The sequence below is a fragment of the Pseudophryne corroboree genome, chromosome 11 (assembly GCF_028390025.1).
Source record: "Pseudophryne corroboree isolate aPseCor3 chromosome 11, aPseCor3.hap2, whole genome shotgun sequence".
NCBI lineage: Eukaryota > Metazoa > Chordata > Amphibia > Anura > Myobatrachidae > Pseudophryne > Pseudophryne corroboree.
In genome coordinates this window covers 248486207-248504215 of record NC_086454.1, presented here as the reverse complement: position 1 = coordinate 248504215, position 18009 = coordinate 248486207, and the positions used below count along the sequence as shown (strand labels likewise).

At 47.2% G+C, this 18009-nt stretch overlaps 1 protein-coding gene across 3 annotated transcripts in view; it reads right to left on the bottom strand.

Moving 5' to 3' along the window:
• Positions 1-18009, bottom strand: part of BRD7 (bromodomain containing 7) — a 159150-nt gene that overhangs the window by 51627 nt on the left and 89514 nt on the right. The window contains exons 6-8 of one of the 3 annotated variants that reach the window (XM_063945340.1): positions 12206-12316; positions 2898-3106; positions 122-251 (exon numbers count right to left, since the gene is read on the bottom strand). In XM_063945340.1, coding sequence (XP_063801410.1) covers positions 122-251; positions 2898-3106; positions 12206-12316 — 450 coding nt within the window. The remainder of the gene's footprint in view (positions 1-121; positions 252-2897; positions 3107-12205; positions 12317-18009) is intronic. The other 2 variants (XM_063945341.1, XM_063945342.1) reach the window with 2 other exon arrangements.

Sequence of the window (18009 nt, the reverse complement as noted above, 5' to 3'; positions counted from 1 at the left end):
AAACATCTTTTTCATTTAACGTAGAAAGAATATTTTACCAGCTGCGGGAGGAAAATGCCTGCTACCGATCCAGCCTCCACGCGAAAGCATGCGCGACCTGTCACTACCACCTAACTCTCACCTGGCTGCTGACCCCTCGCTTGGATAACTTGCCAAAAGATTCTCTGATAATTTGGTCAATCTGCTCCTGCTCTCTCTCTGCAGCTGCATCATTTATTTTCTGCTTGTCCTCCTGCTGCTCTCTCTCTTTCCTGTGGAGAGAGGAAATCATGTACACGCTATAAGCAAGCTCACAATGCAGGTGGACGTTATCTGAATTATAATGCCATCACACCCCAGAGAATCTTATTACATTAACAAAATACAGCTCTAACATCGGTGTACCAAATTGTACATAGGGCAGAATGTAATAGAATTCCATTTGAGGGAACCAGCTTGATAGTCTCTAGATTTAAAGCGGCAATTTGTTTACAGCCAAGACCAACCTGGTTTTGCCTTTAACCTGACTGCTGCTTTAAATCTAAAAAATCTAGTGCACTTGAATCACGCCGGCTACCACTATTACAGTTGGCCCATAGTCTAGTTATATAGCAGTAGGCAATATAGAATGTTGAAAAGAGCAATAAGTATGTTAATAACCTGCTGCATTCTGCAAGAGACCAGGGACCTAGGCATTATGCTACATTAGCCAATCAAATGGGTGTAGTATGGTATGCCGGCGGCCGGGCTCCCGGCGACCAGCATACCGGCGCCGGGAGGCTGACCGCCGGCATACCGACAGTGTGGCGAGCGCAAAGGAGCCCCACGAGGGAGAATAGCTGTCGGATTGCCGGGTGTCGGGATCCTGGCGCCGGTATACTGTGCGCTGGGATCCCGACATTCAGCATACTGAAGACCATCCAATCAAATACAGCAAAAGCCACAATGGGGTGTCTTAAATAAAAACAAAAAAAAGATTAAACCAAATTCATATCCTTGTGTGACCCAGACCTCAATCTCATAGTGAATCTGTGGACTGATTTAGAAGTTAACAAACCTGAAGTTACTAAACTTTATTATATTAAATTATTAGCAAAAATAATACACCATGTAAAGTTACATTAACAACGTTCTATTCTAATGCGCCCTACACATTGGGCGATAAAACTTAAAGATATGAACGATCTTGTTCATTAATGAACGAGATACCGTTCATATCTTTCAGTGTGGAGTCACCAGCGATGAATGATGCGCGGCCCCGCGCTCGTTCATCACTGGTGCCCCGTCACTTGTACATGCAGGCCAATATGGACGATCTCGTCCATATTTGTCTGCTCTGCTATGGAACTGGGTGACGGGGGGAGTGAAGAAACTTCACTCCTCCCGGGTCGCCCGTCGGCTGTATCCGCCGTCGGACAGCTCGGCGGCGGATCGCAAGTGTGTAGGGCCCTTAAGTATGTGCAGATCTTTTAGGGGTCTGTTTAGATTTAAGGTGTATAAACTGGATGCATACCAAGAGGGATAGATGAGATTTTTTATCTTTTTTTCAAAATCCATTTTAATATTCTTGTCGGCAATAATGTGGGCAAATCTACCAGTAACATAATCACCTTGTCATAGTGATAAACTCTATATACCATACAGCTGCCACCACTAATGCGAACAAATCATCAAAACCCAACAGCCCATAATAAACCCCATATAAAATACTACCAAAATAGCTTAAGCGCTGTCTTGTGTAAGTTATCTTTGGTAAAATCAGCCTACATTCAGTCAGTAATGTAATCACCATTCATGAGACGTTACTGTGTGTGCGCGCGTCTGTGTGTATGCGTGTACACAAAATTGATAATGAATGAACCGCTAGATTTTCACAATTGTATTGCAAGATGGGGATACACCTACATAAATCTGGTAACCGTATGACCACGCATGTAACCTGGTCACTTTTTTTTAATTAAAGTAATGGAATCACTAATATCACACCGCCAATGCCGGATCCCACCCGGGAATTGGAAACTGGTCCTTCCCGGGTGGGATCAGTCATTGGACGCTGCCGCTGGCTTCCCTGACCCGGCAATATGCAGGGTGGGTTGCCATAGCGGCAGGGGGTGGGGGGGTGGAGGCGGGTCTGGGAGATGAGCTCCTCTCCGCCTCTCCCTGTTGTAGTGAACGGGTCCCATCGACCCGGGAGCCCGTTTACGCTGCCATTGACCCGGTATTCAACCTGGGAATAACACTGCTTTATTCCCGGGTTGAATTGCCGGGTCAGGTGACCCGGGATTTCGGCTATGCCCCTTTCACACCGCACGCTGACCCATGTCGACCCTGGAAATATGCCGGGTCGATACCGGGTTATTTGTGCGGCGTGAAAGGGGTATAAGTGGAATTAGTTAGGTAGTAATGAGCATGACAAAACTTTAATAGAAAACAGAATTTTTAGGTAATATATCAAAATCTGAATAATCAACTTTTTTTTTTTTTTTTTTTTACCTTTTTCGGTAACAATTAACTTTACTATTATATGTTTTAATTTTACCATATCATGAAGAATTACTTATAGCTGTTCAATTGCCTTATTTCCATTATATTAACCCTGATATTGATATTATTTGACAATTTAATCAAACACCTATATTTTCATTGCTTTATATGCAAATGAATGACAGCGTGCCCATAATATGGTTTTCGTTCAGTCAACACTGATATTTTAACGAGCCCCAATACGAAAATTAATTTTCCTCTAGTGGCAAAATAGAGCACTGCAACAGATTAGTGATGCCAGCTTCTGTACCTGTGGTGACTTATGTTTTAGACCCCCATGTCCATATTGTCATGGAATTGCCCATGCACAGCATTTAAATATTCCTATTACTCCCAGAACCGTGCACAGGACTTTTGCTGTGAAAGAAATATACCTTTTGAGATCTTTGGCAGGGCTTCTGAAAGCAGTCACATCACAGGTATCCATGGATTCCTCCTTCAGCTCTTCTGTCCTCTCCACATTTCCCTGAGTGTCTCCCTTCTCCTTGTCCTTCCCGCTGGTCTGGAGATCGGCCATGAACTCTATGCTCTGCTTCAGGCTCTGGATTCTCTCCTGTATTGAGCACAACCCATTGGGAGACTGCTAGTATTTTAGGTATAACAGAAACAAAAAAGTTACTTGATGGTATTGACCAGCAGATTTTTTCCTCAGAGAAAAGCTATTCAGCCCCCCCCCCCCCCCCCCCACACACACACACACAACAAGGGAGGCAGCCATTTTGTGGGTTAAGCCAATATTTAATAAAGTGGAGTCTACCAATTCACAATGAACATTACTGGGGCATGTAGAGTTAGGTGTATATAGGGTTATCTGATTTAAGCACACCATTTGCTGCAAGTGTGATAATGATGACAGCTATGACACATAGGGGTATGTTTACTAAAGTACAGGTTATCAAATGTGTTGATGTAGCCTATAGCAACCAATCAGATTCTACTTATTTATCTAGCACCTTCTAGAAGATAATAGCTAGAATCTGATTGGCTGCTATGGGCAATGTAGCCACGTCTGAAAACCTGTACTTTAGTTAATATACAGTGCATCCGGAAAATATTCCCAGCGCTTCACTTTTTCCACATTTGTGTTATGTTACAGCCTTATTCCAAAATGGAATAAATTAATTTTTTCCCCTCAAAATTCTACACACAATACCCAATAATGACAATGTGAATAAAGTTTTTTTTGATATTTTTGCAAATTTATTAAAAATAAAAGACTAAGAAATCCCATGTATATAAGTATTCACAGCCTTTGCTCAATACTTTGTTGATGCACCTTTGGCAGCAATTACAGCCTCAAGTCTTTTTGAATATGATGCCACAAGCTTGGCACACCTATCTTTGGCCAGTTTCGCTCTTTCCCCTTTGCAGCACCTCTCAAGCTCCGTCAGGTTGGATGGGAAGCGACGGTGCACAGCCATTTTCAGATTTTTCCAGAGATGTTCAATCTGATTCAAGTCTGGGTTCTGGCTGGGCCACTCATGGACATTCACAGAGTTGTCCTGAAGCCACTCCTTTAATATCTTGGCTGTGTGCTTAGGGTCATTGTCCTGCTGAAAGATGAACAGTCACTCAAGTCTAAAAGTCAAGAGTGCTCTGGAGCAGATTTTAATCCAGGATGTCTCTCTACATTGCTGCATTCATCTTTCTCTCCATCCTGACTAGTCTCCCAGTTCCTGCCGCTAAAAAACATCCCCACAGCATGATGCTTCACTGTAGGGATGGTATTGGCCTGGTAATAAGCGGTGCCTGGTTTCCTCAAAACATGACGCCTGGCCTTTGCGCCAAAGAGTTCAATCTTTGTCTCATCAGACCAGAGAATTTTGTTCCTCATGGTCAGAGTCCTTCAGGTGTATTTTTGCAAACTCCAGGCAGGCTGCCATGTGCTTTTTACTAAAGGAGTGGTTTCCATCTGGCCACTCTACCATACAGCCCTGATTGGTGGATTGCTGCAAAGATGGTTGTCCTTCTGGAAGGGTCTCCTCTCTCCACAGAGGAATGCTGTAGCTCTGACAGAGTGACCACTGGTTCTTGGTCACCTCCCTAACTAGGGTCCTTCTCTCCCGATCGCTCAGTTTAGATGTCCGGCCAGCTCTAGGAAGAGTCATGGTAATTCCGAATCTCTTCCATTTACGGATGATGCAGGCCACTGTGCTCATTGGGACCTTCAAAGCAGCAGATATTTTTCTGTACCCTTCCCCAGATTTGTGCCTCGAGACAATCCTGTCTCTGAGGTCTGCAGACAATTCATTTGACTTCATGCTTGGTTTGTGCTCAGACATGCAGTGTCAAGTGTGAGACCTTATATTGACAGGTGTGTGCCTTTGCAAATCATGTACAATCAACTGAAATTTACCACAGGTGGACTCCAATTAAGCTGTAGGAACATCTCAAGGATGATCAGTGGAAACAGGATGCACCTGAGCTCAATTTTGAGCTTCGTGTACATAAGTATTCACAGCCTTTGACATGTGATTTCTTAGTTTTTGATTTTTAATACATTTGCAAAAATTACAAAAAAACACAACTTTTTTCACGTTCTCATTATGGGGTATTGTGTGTAGAATTTTGAGGGGGAAAATGAAATTATTCAATTTTGGAATAAGCTGTAACATAAGAAAAATAAGAATTTACTCACCGGTAATTTTATTTCTCGTAGTCCGTAGTGGATGCTGGGGACTCCGTAAGGACCATGGGGAATAGACGGGCTCCGCAGGAGACTGGGCACTCTATAAGAAAGATTTGGTACTATCTGGTGTGCACTGGCTCCTCCCTCTATGCCCCTCCTCCAGACCTCAGTTAGGATACTGTGCCCGGAAGAGCTGACACAATAAGGAAGGATTTTGAATCCCGGGTAAGACTCATACCAGCCACACCAATCAAACCGTATAACTCGTGATATTATACCCAGTTAACAGTATGAAATATAACTGAGCCTCTCAACAGATGGCTCAACAATAACCCTTTAGTTAGGCAATAACTATATACAAGTATTGCAGAAAATCCGCACTTGGGATGGGCGCCCAGCATCCACTACGGACTACGAGAAATAGAATTACCGGTGAGTAAATTCTTATTTTCTCTGACGTCCTAGTGGATGCTGGGGACTCCGTAAGGACCATGGGGATTATACCAAAGCTCCCAAACGGGCGGGAGAGTGCGGATGACTCTGCAGCACCGAATGAGAGAACTCAAGGTCCTCCTCAGCCAGGGTATCAAATTTGTAGAATTTGGCAAACGTGTTTGCCCCTGACCAAGTTGCAGCTCGGCAAAGTTGTAAAGCCGAGACCCCTCGGGCAGCCGCCCAAGATGAGCCCACCTTCCTCGTGGAATGGGCTTTAACTGATTTAGGATGCAGCAATCCAGCCGCAGAATGCGCCAGCTGAATTGTGCTACAAATCCAGCGAGCAATAGTCTGCTTAGAAGCAGGAGCACCTATTTTGTTGGGTGCATACAGGATAAAAAGCGAGTCAGTTTTCCTGACTCCAGCCGTCCTGGAAACATACATTTTCAAGGCCCTGACTACGTCCAGTAACTTGGAATCCTCCAAGTCCCTAGTAGCCGCAGGCACCACAATAGGTTGGTTCAAGTGAAAAGCTGATACCACCTTAGGGAGAAACTGGGGACGAGTCCTCAATTCTGCCCTATCCATATGGAAAATCAGATAAGGGCTTTTACATGACAAAGCCGCCAATTCTGACACACGCCTGGCCGAAGCCAAGGCCAATAACATGACCACTTTCCACGTGAGATATTTCAGATCCACAGTTTTAAGTGGTTCAAACCAATGTGATTTTAGGAAACTCAACACCACATTGAGATCCCAAGGTGCCACAGGAGGCACAAAAGGGGGCTGAATATGAAGCACTCCCTTTACAAAAGTCTGAACTTCAGGCAGTGAAGCCAGTTCTTTCTGGAAGAAAATCGACAGAGCCGAAATCTGGACCTTAATGGAACCCAATTTTAGGCCCATAGTCACTCCCGACTGTAGGAAGTGCAGAAAACGACCCAGCTGAAATTCCTCTGTAGGGGCCTTCCTGGCCTCACACCACGCAACATATTTTCGCCAAATGTGGTGATAATGGTTTGCGGTTACTTCTTTCCTGGCTTTTATCAGCGTAGGAATGACTTCCTCCGGAATGCCCTATATCATTTAGGATCCGGAATTCAACCGCCATGCCGTCAAACGCAGCCGCTGTAAGTCTTGGAACAGACAGGGCCCCTGCTGTAGCAGATCCTGTCTGAGCGGTAGAGGCCATGGGTCCACTGATAACATTTCTTGAAGTTCTGGGTACCAAGCTCTTTTTGGCCCATCCGGAACCACGAGTATCGTTCTTACTCCTCGCCTTCTTATTATTCTCAGTACCTTTGGTATGAGAGGCAGAGGAGGGAACACATAAACCGACTGGTACACCCACGGTGTCACTAGAGCGTCCACAGCTATCGCCTGAGGGTCCCTTGACCTGGCGCAATATCTCTTTAGCTTTTTGTTGAGGCGGGACGCCATCATGTCCACCTGTGGCCTTTCCCAACGGTTTACCAACAGATGGAAGACTTCTGGATGAAGTCCCCACTCTCCCGGGTGTAGGTCGTGTCTGCTGAGGAAGTCTGCTTCCCAGTTGTCCACTCCCGGAATGAACACTGCTGACAGTGCTAGTACGTGATCTTCCGCCCATCGGAGAATCCTTGTGGCTTCTGCCATCGCCATCCTGCTTCTTGTGCCGCCCTGTCGGTTTACATGGGCGACTGCCGTGATGTTGTCTGATTGGATCAGAACCGGCTGGTTTTGAAGCAGGGGCCTTGCCTGACTTAGGGCATTGTAAATGGCCCTCAGTTCCAGAATATTTATGTGTAGGGACGACTCCTGACTTGACCAAAGTCCCTGGAAATTTCTTCCCTGTGTGACTGCGCCCCAGCCTCGAAGGCTGGCATCCGTGGTCACCAGGACCCAGTCCTGTATGCCGAATCTGCGGCCCTCTAGAAGATGAGCACTCTGCAGCCACCACAGTAGAGACACTCTGGTCCTTGGAGACAGGGTTATCAGTTGATGCATCTGAAGATGCGATCCCGACCACTTGTCCAAGAGGTCCCACTGGAAGGTCCTTGCATGGAACCTGCCGAATGGAATTGCTTCGTATGAAGCCACCATTTTCCCCAGGACTCGTGTGCAGTGATGCACCGATACCCGTTTTGGTTTTAGGAGGTCTCTGACTAGAGATGACAGCTCCTTGGCTTTCTCCTGCGGGAGAAACACTTTTTTCTGTTCTGTGTCCAGAATCATCCCCAGGAACAGTAAGCGTGTGGAAGGAACCAGTTGTGACTTCGGAATGTTTAGAATCCAGCCATGCTGTTGTAGCACTTCCCGAGATAGTGCTACTCCGACCAGTAACTGCTCCCTGGACCTCGCCTTTATTAGGAGATCGTCCAAGTACGGGATAATTAAAACTCCCTTTTTTCGAAGGAGTATCATCATTTCTGCCATTACCTTGGTAAACACCCTCGGTGCCGTGGACAGTCCAAACGGTAGTGTCTGGAATTGGTAATGGCAATCCTGTACCACAAATCTGAGGTACTCCTGGTGAGGAAGGTAAATTGGGACATGCAGGTAAGCATCCTTGATGTCCAGGGATACCATGTAATCCCCCTCGTCCAGGCTTGCAATAACCGCCCTGAGCGATTCCATCTTGAACTTGAATCTTTTTATGTATGTGTTCAAGGATTTCAAATTTAAAATGGGTCTCACCGAACCGTCCGGTTTCGGTACCACAAACAGTGTGGAATAGTAACCCCGTCCTTGTTGAAGTAGGGGTACCTTGACTATCACCTGCTAGGAATACAGCTTGTGAATTGCCTCCAGTACAGCCTCCCTGCCCGAGGGAGTTGTCGGCAAGGCAGATTTGAGGAAACGGCGGGGGGGAGGCGCATCGAATTCCAGCTTGTACCCCTGAGATACTACTTGAAGGATCCAGGGATCCACCCGTGAGCGAAGCCACTGATCGCTGAAATTTTTGAGGCGGCCCCCCACCGTACCTGGCTCCGCCTGTGGAGCCCCACCGTCATGCGGCGGATTTAAAAGAAGCGGGGGAGGACTTTTGTTCCTGGGAACCTGCTGTGTGTTGCAGCTTTTTTCCCCTTCCTCTGCCTCTAGACAGAAAGGACCCGCCTTTTCCCCGCCTGTTTTTCTGGGGTCGAAATGACTGTACCTGATAATACGGCGCTTTCTTAGGCTGTGAGGGGACATGGGGTAAAAATGCGGACTTCCCAGCTGTTGCTGTGGAAACAAGGTCTGAGAGACCATCCCCGAATAACTCCTCACCCTTATAAGGCAAAACTTCCATGTGCCTTTTAGAATCTGCATCCCCTGTCCACTGCCGAGTCCATAAGCCTCTCCTAGCAGAAATGGACAATGCACTTATTCTAGATGCCAGCCGGCAGATCTCCCTCTGTGCATCTCTCATGTACAAGACTGAGTCTTTTATATGCTCTACGGTTAGCAATATAGTGTCCGTGTCTAGGGTGTCAATATTTTCCGACAGGGAATCTGACCAAGCAGCAGCAGCACTGCACATCCACGCTGAAGCAATAGCTGGTCTCAGTATAACACCAGTGTGTGTATATATAGACTTTAGGATAGCCTCCTGCTTTCTATCAGCAGGTTCCTTTAGGGCGGCCGTATCCGGAGACGGTAGTGCCACCTTTTTAGACAAACGTGTGAGCGCTTTATCCACCCTAGGGGGAGTTTCCCAACGTGACCTATCCTCTGGCGAGAAAGGGAACGCCATTAGTAATTTTTTTGAAATCACCAATTTTTTATCGGGGAAAGCCCACGCTTCTTCGCACACTTCATTTAATTCTTCAGATGGGGGAAAAACTATTGGTAGTTTTTTCTCCCCAAACATAATACCCTTTTTTGAGGTACCTGGGTTTATATCAGAAATGTGTAATACCTCTTTCATTGCCTCAATCATGCAACGAATGGCCCTAGTGGACATTAAATTTGACTCATCGTCGTCGACACTGGTATCAGTATCCGTGTTGACATCTGTGTCTGCCATCTGAGGTAGTGGGCGTTTCAGAGTCCCTGATGGCCTTTGAATTGTCTGGGCAGGCACGAGCTGAGAAGCCGGCTGTCCCACATTTGGCATGTCGTCAAATTTTTTATATAAGGAGTCGACACTTGCACGTAATTCCTTCCATAAGTCCATCCACTCAGGTGTCTGCCCCGCAAGGGGTGACATCACATTTATAGGCATCTGCTCCGCCTCCACATAAGCCTCCTCATCAAACATGTCGACACAGCCGTACCGACACACCGCACACATACAGGGAATGCTCTTAAAGGAGACAGGACCCCACAAAAGCCCTTTGGGGAGACAGAGTATGCCAGCACACACCAGAGCGCTATATAATGCAGGGACTAACTGAATTATGTCCCCTATAGCTGCTATAATATTTACTGCGCCTAAATTTAGTGCCCCCCCCTCTCTTTTTTACCCTTTTCTGTAGTGTAGACTGCAGGGGAGAGTCAGGGAGCTTCCTTCCAGCGGAACTGTGAGGGAGAAATGGCGCCAGTGTGCTGAGGGAGATGGCTCCGCCCCTTTTTCGGCAGACTTTTCTCCCGCTTTTTTCTGTATTCTGGCAGGGGTAATTACCACATATATAGCCTCTGGGGCTATATATTGTGGTTATTTTGCCAGCCAAGGTGATTTTATTGCTGCTCAGGGCGCCCCCCCCCCCCAGCGCCCTGCACCCTCAGTGACCGGAGTGTGTATGAGGAGCAATGGCGCACAGCTGCAGTGCTGTGCGCTACCTTGGTGAAGACTGAAGTCTTCTGCCGCCGATTTTCCGGACCATCTTCTTGCTTCTGGCTCTGTAAGGGGGACGGCGGCGCGGCTCCGGGAACGAACACCAAGGACGGGTCCTGCGGTCGATCCCTCTGGAGCTAATGGTGTCCAGTAGCCTAAGAAGCCCAAGCTAGCTGCAAGCAGGTAGGTTCGCTTCTTCTCCCCTTAGTCCCTCGTTGCAGTGAGCCTGTTGCCAGCAGGTCTCACTGTAAAATAAAAAACCTAAAATAAACTTTCTTTCTAGGAGCTCAGGAGAGCCCCTAGTGTGCATCCAGCTCGGCCGGGCACAGAAATCTAACTGAGGTCTGGAGGAGGGGCATAGAGGGAGGAGCCAGTGCACACCAGATAGTACCAAATCTTTCTTATAGAGTGCCCAGTCTCCTGCGGAGCCCGTCTATTCCCCATGGTCCTTACGGAGTCCCCAGCATCCACTAGGACGTCAGAGAAATGTGGAAAAAGTGAGGCGCTATGAATACTTTCCGGATGCACTGTACCCCCTAGTGTATCGATAAGGGCAGTGCAGTTACATAAATAGTAGAAATATGCATATGAGCCAATATCCATCTGCAATTTGTTCCGTCCACACAGTGTAACTGCAGCATTGCAACCTGACCCAAAGTGAGTTCATAGAAATGATGAAACCAAAAACATTGTTTTATCTATTCAAAAAGAACTTTGACAAGACATCTTGCACGACACATGATCCTGGCCAGGAGATGCTCATTCCTATGCAACTACAAATGAACACAAATAAAAAGATACATCTTTCATCTGAAGAGCATGACACATTTACCCCCAACCCCTCTCCCCAGTAACAACTTATTTGAGATCAAGGTCTTATATACATGCACTACAAAAGTTAATGTTTGAACTATAAGTTGGCCCCTACATAAGAGTCTACATTATCTTGCCTTAACATACATCTATTCTTGACTCTAGGGAAGCACCACCGGAACAATAGGATGCATTCTAATGCCCATACGTTAAAGGTCTGATACCTTGTTTAACCAGGACATTCATTATATACAGTACTTGCCAGTTACGAGATTAAATTCTGCTTACAAGATAACAGAAATACATGTGCACAGACTATCCCCCTTTTCTTACTACACTGGCATTAAGCGTTTAGTTTCCAGAAGACAGATCCCAATCAACCAATTTTTACCTTAATATAAGATATGACCAACAATAAGAAGGTACTGACAGAATAGAATAACATTTTAGGTGTTGAGGTTTTTTTAATGAAATTTACAACAGAATAACCCAGCTACACATGGGAGCTGCTTCACCCCATAAAAGATGACCTTACAGAGACAATGACAGATGACCTGCTAACGGACATGATCAATGGTCACCTATTAGAACTAGCCAATAGGTGACCAGGTGGCAACGGCTGGTGCAACAGAACTACTCACTGATGTCGAAGATCGGTAGACAGTGTTGGCTATCAATACAAAACGTATTACAAAAAGAGAATTATCAGAGCTGTCAACCACAATTCCAATGATATTATTGTATGATGTAATTAGTCCTGTTACTGTCCCATTTCTGAAGAACATTATGTGCGTCATGCTGATACACAGGTGTCTCCTTAAATAATCAACTACAAAAAGGTAAAATGACTTTTTCTTTTCACTGAGGGAATATTTGCAAAGTAGACTATTCATTCTATAGAACCACACAAAGGCACAATTTCATGGGGGTGACACCAGAGAGGAAACAATGGGTTAATACAAATGCAAGCTAGTAGTGTGCACTGCTGAGTGACTTAGGGAGACATGTACTAAGCAGTGATAAAAGTGGAGAAGTGAGCCAGCGGAGAAACATTTTATTATTACCTGACTGAGGATTTTCATTCCAGAATTCAGCAGCTTTTTAGCCGCCTTATAATAAATGGTCCCAGGCTTGTTGTAAATCATTGCATTGTGGCATATCTGCTTGAAGTTTTCCTAGGAGAAGAATGTATGGTAAGTAAATACAGTCTTGTAAAACACTTGTTCTAGCCCCCCAGCCATAAAAACAGCTGCAAAAATTACTGTAGCCTACACCAACCAGACTCATTTTTGCAATACAAATTAGAGACTAAAGGGGGGTACTCATGGAGTGATATTCTAAGCAATCTGACTAGATTGCTTAGAATATCAGCCTGATCGCTCCGTGAGTACCCCTTACAGCGATAGCGATGCGCAGCCCCGCGCATCGCTATCGCTGCTGCTAGATTGGCCTGCATGCAGGCCAATCTAGCGGGTCGCTCACTTCACCCGCTGGGTGATATGAGCGGCCCCCCCGTCACCCCCCGCACGCTCAGCACAGATCGCGCTGTGCTGAGCGGCGAGAGAGATGTGTGCTGAGCGGTTCGCTCAGCACACATCTCTCATGCATCGGCCCGTGGGTACTGGGCTTAAAGGGGGTACAAACGGAGCGATTTTTGCTTCATTCCTAAGCAATCTGACTAGATTGCTCAGAAAAGCAGCATACATCGCCCCATGTGTATGCCCCATAGCGATAGCGATGCGCGGCCCTGCATATCGCCATCACTAGATTGCCACAATCTAGTCAGGTCGCTCACTTGACTTCACCACTGGAGGGGGAGATGTGTGCTGAGCGTTCTGTGATAGATTGCTCAGCACACATCTCCCAGTGTGAACCTCCCTTAAGGGGCAGGTGTATTAAATCTGGAGAAGTGATAAAGCAATGATCATGCAGTGATACGTGCAATGTGATAACGCACCAGCCAATCAGTTCCAATATGTAAATTAACAGTAAGGAGCTGTTTGGCTGATGCGTTATCACCTTCCACTTAGCACTGCTTTATCACTTCTCCAAGCTTAATACATCTGCCCCTAAAACGTGAATGTCTGATTGGATGTCATTGGTTACAATACTTTTTAGCAGCCTTCTAATAAACATACTTTAAATAAATTTGTCTCCTCTGTGTTAACCAGGATTAGGGAATTGACACCTTCTTGGGGCAGATGTATTAACCTGGAGAAGGCATAAGGAAGTGATAAACCAGTGATAGGTGCACGGTGATAAACGCACCAGCCAATCAGCTCCAATATGTAAATTAACAGTTAGGATCTGATTGGCTGGTGCCTTTTTCACCTTGCACATATCACTGGTTTATCACTTCCAGTGCCGTTTCTTGCGGCAGGCGAGCCGTGCAACCGCACGGGGCGCCCGCCGCAGCACTTCCTGAGCACATTCAAACCCCCCTCCCCTCTCCTTCCGAGAGCCCAGCTCGGGGGGCGGGATTTCGCGGAATGACGCGTTTGCTTCCTCTCTCTCCCCCCCCCACCTGCCGTACTGTGTAAAATGGGGACACCTGTCTACCGGAATGTGTAAAATGGGGACACCTGTCTGCCAGAATGTGTAAAATGGGGACACTTGCCTGCCGGAATGTGTAAAATGGGGGCACGTGCCTGCCGCAATGTGTAAAATGGGGGCACGTGCCTGCCGCAATGTGTAAAATGGGGACACTTGCCTGCCATGCTGTGTAAAATGGGGGCACGTGCCTGCCATGCTGTGTAAAATGGGGACACTTTCCTGCCGCAATGTGTAAAATGTGAACACTTGCCTGCCGTACTGTGTAAAATGGGGACACCTGTCTACCGGAATGTGTAAAATGGGGACACCTGTCTACCGGAATGTGTAAAATGGGGACACCTGTCTGCCAGAATGTGTAAAATGGGGGCACGTGCCTGCCGCAATGTGTAAAATGGGGACACTTGCCTGCCATGCTGTGTAAAATGGGGGCACGTGCCTGCCGCAATGTGTAAAATGGGGACACTTTCCTGCCGCAATGTGTAAAATGGGGACACTTTCCTTCTGCAATGTGTAAAATGTGAACACTTGCCTGCCGTACTGTGTAAAATGGGGGCACGTGCCTGCCGCAATGTGTAAAATGGGGACACTTTCCTGCCGCAATGTGTAAAATGGGGGCACGTGCCTGCCGCAATGTGTAAAATGGGGGCACGTGCCTGCCGCAATGTGTAAAATGGGGGCACGTGCCTGCCGCAATGTGTAAAATGGGGACACTTGCCTGCCGCAATGTGTAAAATGGGGACACTTTCCTTCTGCAATGTGTAAAATGGGGACACTTACCTGCCGCAATGTGTAAAATGGGGACACTTGCCTACCATGCTGTGTAAAATGGGGACACTTGCCTACCGTGCTGTGTAAAATGGGGACACTTGCCTACCATGCTGTGTAAAATGGGGACACTTGCCTACCGTGCTGTGTAAAATGGGGACACTTGCCTACCGTGCTGTGTAAAATGGGGACACTTGCCCGCCGTGCTGTGTAAAAATAAGATTTTACTCACCGGTAAATCTATTTCTCGTAGTCCGTAGTGGATGCTGGGAACTCCGAAAGGACCATGGGGAATAGCGGCTCCGCAGGAGTCTGGGCACAACTAAAAGAAAGCTTTTAGACTACCTGGTGTGCACTGGCTCCTCCCACTATGACCCTCCTCCAAGCCTCAGTTAGGATACTGTGCCCGGAAGAGCTGACACAATAAGGAAGGATTTTGAATCCCGGGTAAGACTCATACCAGCCACACCAATCACACCGTACAACTCGTGATACTATATCCAGTTAACAGTATGAACAACTGAGCCTCACGAACAGATGGCTCATAACAATAACCCTTTAGTTAGGCAATAACTATATACAAGTATTGCAGACAATCCGCACTTGGGATGGGCGCCCAGCATCCACTACGGACTACGAGAAATAGATTTACCGGTGAGTAAAATCTTATTTTCTCTAACGTCCTAGTGGATGCTGGGAACTCCGAAAGGACCATGGGGATTATACAAAAGCTCCCAAACGGGCGGGAGAGTGCGGATGACTCTGCAGCACCGAATGAGAGAACTCAAGGTCCTCCTCAGCCAGGGTATCAAATTTGTAGAATTTTGCAAATGTGTTTGCCCCTGACCAAGTAGCAGCTCGGCAAAGTTGTAAAGCCGAGACCCCTCGGGCAGCCGCCCAAGATGAGCCCACCTTCCTTGTAGAATGGGCTTTAACTGATTTAGGATGCGGCAGTCCCGCCGCAGAATGCGCCAGCTGAATTGTGCTACAAATCCAGCGAGCAATAGTCTGCTTAGAAGCAGGAGCACCCAGTTTGTTGGGTGCATACAGGATAAATAGCGAGTCAGTTTTCCTGACTCCAGCCGTCCTGGAAACATAAATTTTCAAGGCCCTGACTACGTTCAGCAACTTGGAATCCTCCAAGTCGCTAGTAGCCGCAGGCACTACAATAGGTTGGTTCAAGTGAAAAGCAGATACCACCTTAGGGAGAAACTGGGGACGAGTCCTCAATTCTGCCCTATCCATATGGAAAATCAGATAAGGGCTTTTAAATGACAAAGCCGCCAATTCTGATACACGCCTGGCCGAAGCCAAGGCCAATAACATGACCACTTTCCACGTGAGATATTTTAGATCCACGGTCTTTAGTGGCTCAAACCAAATGTGATTTTAGGAAACTCAACACCACGTTGAGATCCCAGGGTGCCACTGGAGGCACAAAAGGGGGCTGAATATGCAGCACTCCTTTTACAAATGTCTGAACTTCAGGTAGTGAAGCTAGTTCTTTTTGGAAGAAAATCGACAGAGCCGATATCTGTACCTTAATGGAGCCTAATTTTAGGCCCATAGTCACTCCTGCCTGTAGGAAGTGCAGAAATCGACCCAGGTGAAATTCCTCTGTTGGGGCCTTACTGGCCTCACACCAAGCAACATATTTCCGCCATATGTGGTGATAATGTTTTACAGTTACATCTTTCCTGGCTTTAATCAGCGTAGGAATGACATCCTCCGGAATGCCCTTTTCCTTTAGGATCCGGCGTTCAACCGCCATGCCGTCAAACGCAGCCGCGGTAAGTCTTGGAACAGACAGGGCCCCTGCTGCAGCAGGTCCTGTCTGAGCGGCAGAGGCCATGGGTCCTCTGAGATCATCTCTTGAAGTTCCGGGTACCACGCTCTTCTTGGCCAATCCAGAACCACGAGTATTGTCCTTACTCCTCGTTTTCTTATTATTCTCAGTACCTTTGGTATGAGAGGCAGAGGAGGGAACACAAACTGACTGGTACACCTACGGTGTCACTAAAGCGTCCACCGCTATCGCCTGAGGGTCCCTTGACCTGGCGCAATATCTCTCTAGTTTTTTTGTTTAGGCGGGACGCCATCATGTCCACCTGTGGCCGTTCCCAACGATTTACAATCAGTGTGAAGACTTCTGGATGAAGTCCCCACTCTCCCGGGTGGAGGTCGTGCCTGCTGAGGAAGTCTGCTTCCCAGTTGTCCACTCCCGGAATGAACACTGCTGACAGTGCTAGTACGTGATTTTCCGCCCATCTGAGAATCCTTGTGGCTTCTGCCATTGCCGTCCTGCTTCTTGTGCCGCCCTGTCGGTTTACATGGGCGACCGCCGTGATGTTGTCTGACTGGATCAGTACCGGCTGGTGTAGAAGCAGGGGTTTTGCCTGACTTAGGGCATTGTAAATGGCCCTTAGTTCTAGAATATTTATGTGTAGGGAAGTCTCCTGACTCGACCATAGTCCTTGGAAGTTTCTTCCCTGTGTGACTGCCCCCCAGCCTCGAAGGCTGGCATCCGTGGTCACCAGGACCCAGTCCTGTATGCCGAATCTGCGGCCCTCTAGAAGATGAGCACTCTGCAGCCACCACAGCAGAGACACCCTGGTTCTTGGAGACAGGGTTATTAGCCGACGCATCTGAAGATGCGATCCGGACCATTGGTCCAACAGGTCCCACTGAAAGATTCTGGCATGGAACCTGCCGAAAGGAATTGCTTCGTAAGAAGCCACCATCTTTCCCAGGACTCGCGTGCAGTGATGCACCGACACCTGTTTTGGTTTCAGGAGGTCTCTGACTAGAGATGACAGCTCCTTGGCTTTCTCCTCCGGGAGAAACACTTTTTTCTGGACTGTGTCCAGAATCATTCCCAGGAACAGTAGACGTGTCGTCGGAACCAGCTGTGACTTTGGAATATTCAGAATCCAACTGTGCTGGTGTAGCACCTCCTGAGATAGTGCTACTCCTACCAACAACTGCTCCCTGGATCTCGCCTTTATTAGGAGATCGTCCAAGTACGGGATAATTAAAACTCCCTTTTTTCGAAGGAGTATCATCATTTCCGCCATTATCTTGGTAAACACCCTCGGTGCCGTGGACAGTCCAAACGGCAGCGTCTGGAATTGGTAATGGCAATACTGTACCGCAAATCTGAGGTACTCCTGGTGAGGATGATAAATGGGGACATGCAGGTAAGCATCCTAGATGTCCAGGGATACCATGTAATCCCCCTCGTCCAGGCTTGCAATAACCGCCCTGAGCGATTCCATCTTGAACTTGAATTTTTTTTATGTAGGTGTTCAAGGATTTCAAATTTAAAATGGGTCTCACCGAACCGTCCGGTTTCGGTACCACAAACAGTGTGGAATAGTAACCCCGTCCTTGTTGAAGTAGGGGCCCCTTGACTATCACCTGCTGGGAATACAGCTTGTGAATTGCCTCTAGCACAGCCTCCCTGCCCGAGGGAGTTGTTGGCAAGGCAGATTTGTGGAAACGGCGGGGGGGAGACGCCTCGAATTCCAGCTTGTACCCCTGAGATACTACT